Consider the following 6282-nt stretch of genomic DNA (forward strand, 5'->3'; position numbering starts at 1 on the left):
TTTTTGTTTTGGAAACTTTGGGGTCAGGCGCAGAGTCTGCTGTGTGAGCACCCAGGGCTTGTTGGGGTAGGGACAGGAGGTCGTGTAATGAGATCCATCCTCTGGATGGAGGGACCTGGGGTCCGTCCGCGCAGATGACTGACGGTGTCCTTTCTCTAACAGGGGTGAGTCGCTGCTGCTTCAGTGTCTACAGCCCGCCCAAACTGCAGACCTGAGTTCGTGCCAAATAACAGGAATGAGCGAAATGCTCAAAGTGTTCCAAAGTAAGTTGACACACATCCATGATGGCAGGGCACTTTATTTTTGTAGGACTTGAGAATCAAGTGACCATCCTATAAAAGGAAATGCTAGATGGCTTGAGCATTTAAAAAGACTGGAGAGTGTATTGTGCTACACACATTAGATATCTATCAAAAAGATAATTGCATAATCTGATGTTGAAAGGCTAGTCTCTGCAAATCCTTTGTCAGTTTCCCAACCCTGAAACACAATTGCAGGCAGATTTCACTGCTTAAAAATTTTAGGGACCAGCCCAGTGGCGTAGTGGTTGAGTTCGCACACTCTGCTTCGATGGCCTGGGGTTCACAAGTTTGGGTCCCGGGAGCAGACGGACACACCACTTGTCAAGCCACGCTGTGGAGGCATCCCACGTAAAATAGAGGAAGATTGGCACAGATGTTAGGTCAGCAACAATCTTCCTCAAGCAAAAAGAGGAAGATTGGCAACAGATGTTAGCTCAGGGCCAATCTTCTTCACACACACGAAAATCTAAATTTTGAGGGAAAAAAGGTCAACATGTATAACAAAGGATTTCTATCTTCTACCTCATAGTTCTGCCTTTTCCTGAATGTCTGTCAATGGGTTCATGCAGTATGTGACCGTTTGAGGCTGGCTTCTTTCACTTAGCATAATGCATTTGAGGCACATCCAAATTTGTTGTGTGTTATCAGTACTTCTCTTTTGTTGTTGTGTGGTATTCCATTATGTGAATCAACCACAGTTTATTTATCCTTTTGCAATTGTATGGGCTCTTGAGTTGTTTCCAACTTGATGTTATAAATATTTACTAACCTTACAGATTTTGCTGTGGATGTGGCTTCATACCTCTTGGTTGAATTTCTAGGCATGAGATTGTCAAACTTGTTTTCTAAACTCACTGTGCTATTTTGCATTCCCACCAGTAATGTATGAGAGATTCAGTTGCTCTGCGTCCTCGTCAGCATTTGGTATTGTCCATTTTTTTTATTAAAGCTAACCTAATAGGTACATAGTAGTATATCACTTTGCTTGTCAATTATTTCTGAAATGAATAATGATGGTGAGCATATTTCATGTGTTTCTTTAGACTTTACTGTATCTCTTTTTTGAAGTGTATCTGGAAACATTTTCCCCACTTATAATTGTGTTGTATATTTTCTTAGCGAGTTTTGTGATTTCTTTAAATACTCTGATTACCAGTCCTTTATCAGGTATGTGTTACTTCCCCCAGTCTGTGGTTTATATTTTCATTTACTTAACAGTATCTTTTGAAAAGCAAAAGTTGTTTTTTTTTAAAGATTGGCACCTGAGCTAACAACTGTTGCCAATCTTTTTTTTTTTTTCCTGCTTTTTCTCCCCAAATCCCCCCAGTACATAGTTGTATATTTTAGTTGTGGATCCTTCCAGCTGCGGCACATGGGATGCCACCTCAAAGTGGCCTGATGAGCGGTGCCATGTCCACGCCCAGGATCCGAACCAGCAAAACCCTGCACTGCTGAAGCGGAGTGTGCAAACTGAACCACTAGGCCATGGGGCCAGCTCCATGAAGAGCAAAAGTTTTAAATTTTGAAGTTCAGTTTATCATTTTGTTTTCTTTTATGGCTTGTGTTTTTTGTGTCCTGAGAAATTTTTTCCTACCCCAATAAAGATTTTCATCTTGAAGTTTTACCATTTTAGTTTTTACATCCAGGTATATTATCCATTTAGAGTTAATATTTATACATGATTCAAGATATGGTCAACTCCCCTCCGTTGTTTGTACATGTATAAGCAGTTGTTCCAGCATCATTTTGTTGAAAATGCTGTCCTTCTCCATTAAATTTAGTTTGATTTCGCTCATCAGTGTTTTGTAGTTTTCAGCAAATATTGTTTATATTTAATTAGATGAATCCCTAACTATTATTTTTTAGTGCTATCGTTAGTATTAAATGTCAATTTCTTTCTATTTTTGAAGAAGAAGAAGATTAGCCCTGAGCTAACATCTGCCGCCAATCCTCCTCTTTTTGCTGAGGAGGACTGGCCCTGATCTAACATCCGTGCCCATCTTCCTCTACTTCATATGTGAGACGCCTACCACAGCATGGCTTGACAAGCAGCGCCATGTTCACACCTGGGCTCCGAACCAGTGAACCCCAGGCCACCAAAGCGGAATGTGCAAACTTAACCACTGCACCACTGGGCCAGCCCCCTAAATATCAATTTATAATTGAAATTTTATTCATTTCTAGTTTATAGATATAACATTGGTTTGTATGTGTTGAAATTGTATTTTACAACTATCCTAAACTCATTTATTAGATCTAGGGGCTTTCTTATATGTTCTTCGGGATTTTCTACAAAGATAGTTGAGTAATTGATAAATATAAAGAGTTTTATTTCTTTTCCAACCTTTTCTGTATTTTTCTCACCGTATTGTACTTGCTAGGACCTCCAATATGATGTTGAATAGGAGTGGTGAGAAATACTTGCCTTTTTTGAGGGGAAAAAGAAGGCATTAAGTCTTTCCCCTTTAAGTTTGACGTTAGCTGTAGGTTTTGTATAGTTGCCTTTTATCAAGTTGAGAAAGTTCCCTTCTATTCCTGTTTACAAAACTTTTTATCACGAGCAGATATCGAATATTTTAGATTCTTTTTCTGTATCTACCCAAAATATTCCTGTTTTTTCTTCGTGTATTAATATGGTGAATTTTGTCTTTTGCATATGTTGTCAGCCTTGCAATTCTAAGATACACTCTTGGTTACAATCTTTTATCCCTTTTATATATTGCTGGATTCAATGTGCTAATATTTTTTTTTAATTTGGATCACTTTTTTTTTTTTAAAGATTTTATTTTTTTCCTTTTTCTCCCCAAAGCCCCCCGGTACATAGTTGTATACTTTTTGTTGTGGGTCCTTCTAGGTGTGGCATGTGGGACGCTGCCTCAGTGTGGTTTGATGAGCAGGCCATGTCCGCACCCAGGATTCGAACCGACGAAACACTGGGCTGCCTGCAGCGGAGCGCGCGAACTTAACCACCCGGCCACGGGGCCAGCCCCCAATGTGCTAATATTTTTAAATGAATTTTTCTATTTATGTGAATGAGGCATATTGATTTATAGCTTTCTTTTCTTATAATCATCCATTGATGCTATTTAATTTTATTTTCATTTCTAGATAATCTCTGTGTTTCTTTATCAAATCTACTTGGTCTCACTTTTACGTTTCCTATATCCTGTAGATATTTTAAGCTTTTCTTTTTTCTTCAAACATAGTAAGCAAAAATTATTTTAGAGTCTCTTCTTGGTAATTCCAATATCTAAAGTTCTTCAGATTTATTTCGGCTATCACACTCAATAGTGCTTTCTTACTTTGTGTGTGTTTAATGATTTTTTTAATAGTAAGCTTCTCTTTTTTCCCTGGATATTATTTTTAGAAATTCCTTGAGGCCAGAAATCAATGTGTTCATTTTTCTAGAAAGAATTTGCATTTTTTTCTGCCAGTCTTCTGGAAATACTAAGAGCCTGGGATAACTTGAAATTTAAAATTCAAGGCTCGTGGCTTTTAAGACCACCTTAATAATGATGTGAACTGGGCGTCAAGTCCAGAGATTTAAGTTTATTTGGCAATGAAACGTGCTGCTGGATTAGATGTTAAGGAAAGTAAGAAATAAAGGACTACTCTAGGTTTATGGCTTGATCAACTAAAACAATAAGTGTGCTGTTAACTGAAAAGTAGAAATTAGAAAGCAATAGGTTTGAAATTCCACATTGGATGCAGTATGTTTGAAATGCCTGTGTTATGTCTAACTGGTATATGGCAGCTTGTTTATGGGGTAAATAGTGAACATATAGAAGATATTTAAACTGAGGCTAGGTGAAGTCACCCAGGGGGAAGGGAGTACCAGTAGTAAAAAGGAAGACCCAGGACCAATCTCTGAGAAATCACAATATTAGAGGATGAGGAGAATGAGGTAAGAGAAGGAACAATCAGAGCTATGAAGGCAAGCAAGTGTCACTTTCATTCAAGTATAAGAAATCACATTGAGCTTTCTTGTTCTTGACTTGATTTGTCTGGAGGATTCTTATGGGTTTTCCAGCCTCTGCTGATATATTCTCTTTTGATGTACTCAATTCAAGGGCCTGCTGGCACAATTTCTAGGCAGCTACGTCTCATCCTCTGGTGGTATTTAAAATGAGGAGAGTATTCAGTCACAGAAGAGACAGGAATCAACTGCTCTATTAGGAGACTCCAATGCTTCTTTAGAGGACTAGGTCTTCAGGGAGCTACAGCTGGGTCCCAGGTGATATCTGGCAAGGACTGGATACCAGGCCATTTTTTACAGCCTGATAAAATTCCTTTCTGGTTTGAAAGGTGCTTCTATGCTTCTCCATAGTGCATTATTCTTGTTCTTCCTCATAGTCCATTATCCTTTTTTCTTCCTCCTCAGATTGATTGCATCTCCTTCCATTATCTTACTAACTTTGTTCCTCTATGATGTCCATTTCTTGAAACAGACAAAGGCTCCTTTTCCTGGACTTTCCTAGATTGCCTCTCCCCTATCTGTGCCTGAGACTTGTGCCCACTCATTGAAAGCCCTGCCTGTTAGAAATCATCAGTCTCTGGGGGGCAGACCCTGTGGCAAGTGGTTAAGTTTGCACTGCGGCCCAGGGTTTCCCAGTTCAGATCCTGGGCACCGACCTAGCACCACTCATCAAGCCATGATGAGGTGGCATCCCACATAGCACAACCAGAAGGACCTACAACTAGAATATACAACTATGTACTGGGGGGCTTTGGAGAGAAGAAGAAGGGAAAAAAAAATAAAAACAAGATAGGCAACAGGTGTCACCTCAGGTGCCAATCTTTTAAAAAGAAATCATTAGTCTCTGGCATTGGCGAGCCTCTAGGTTAACTAAATTTCTCTTTGCCTGCAGGACCTATAACTTTGGATCCAAAAACAGCTCATCCCTGTCTGGTCCTATCCGAGGATCTGAGAAGTATAAGACTCAGAAACATCCAGCAGCATGTGCCTAGCAACCCAGGGAGATTTGACTTCAGTGCCTCTGTGTTGGGTGTGGAGAGCTTCTCCTCAGGGAGGCACTACTGGGAGGTGGATGTGGAAAAGGCAACGAAGTGGCAGTTGGGTATATGTGAAGACTCTGCCAGCGGAAAGAGTGACGCACCCAAAGCTTCTGGAGATAAAGTCCTACTCACAGGATCCATGATGGGAGCTGACTTTACCTTCTGGGTCTTTCCTCCTTTAAGAAAGGTCTTCTTGAGAGAGCAAATGCACAAAGTTGGAGTTTTCCTAGATTATGAGTATGGGCAAATATCATTCTATGATGTGACAAAGGGATCCCTCATTTATAATTTCTCTTGTCTCACCTTCCAAGGAGCTGTCAGGCCTCTGTTTTCTCTTTGTATCCCAAATGGAGGCACAAATTCGGACTCTCTCAGCATCTGCCTCCCTCGTGTTTCTTCTTGAACTGTTGCTGTTACACCTCAGTCATCCTTGGTGTGAAATCTAAGACCACAAGAAGCTAGAAAGTTAAGAGCGTGATTTTGTAAAAGAATTTATATAAAGGAATCCAATAAAAGATTTCTAGTGTTTAAGTTGGAACCCAGTTCAATACCCCGAGTCTTTGCATTCGTGTAGCTTTCAATACCCATTTTTGGAAGAGGTTACCTTTAAGCTGAGTCATGAATGATGTAACTGATGTTCTAGCCTACTTAGAACAACAAATGTGTTTGCAGCATAAGACTGGAAAACTAGGGAAGAAATATGGTCTGCGATCCTTAGGACCAGGTTAAGGACTCCGGAGATATTTCTGAAAATAGAATTAGGTATAATCAGGACTTTAGATTTGAGAATAATCATCATAGTGACAGGTGGAATGGAGACATCCTTTTACAGACCCTGTTACTGACATTGAGGCATCCTATTACTGACAATGTCAAGACTTCCTAACATTTATCATTCCAAATAGAGAACAACTTAATTTCCCTGGATATTTTATCTGGGGGAATAGGAAGTTTTACAGAAAAT

General features: G+C 39.7%; 1 protein-coding gene across 2 annotated transcripts in view; it reads left to right on the forward strand.

Moving 5' to 3' along the window:
- The window catches only part of TRIML2 (tripartite motif family like 2), a 66102-nt gene extending 60246 nt beyond the window's left edge, over positions 1 to 5856 (forward strand). For both annotated transcript variants that reach the window (XM_070598298.1, XM_008527435.2), the window contains 2 exons: positions 163 to 263; positions 5171 to 5856. In XM_070598298.1, coding sequence (XP_070454399.1) covers positions 163 to 263; positions 5171 to 5721 — 652 coding nt within the window. In that variant the 3' untranslated portion in view covers positions 5722 to 5856. The remainder of the gene's footprint in view (positions 1 to 162; positions 264 to 5170) is intronic.
- Positions 5857 to 6282: the final 426 nt, after the last annotated feature.

The sequence above is a fragment of the Equus przewalskii genome, chromosome 28 (assembly GCF_037783145.1).
Source record: "Equus przewalskii isolate Varuska chromosome 28, EquPr2, whole genome shotgun sequence".
Lineage (NCBI taxonomy): Eukaryota > Metazoa > Chordata > Mammalia > Perissodactyla > Equidae > Equus > Equus przewalskii.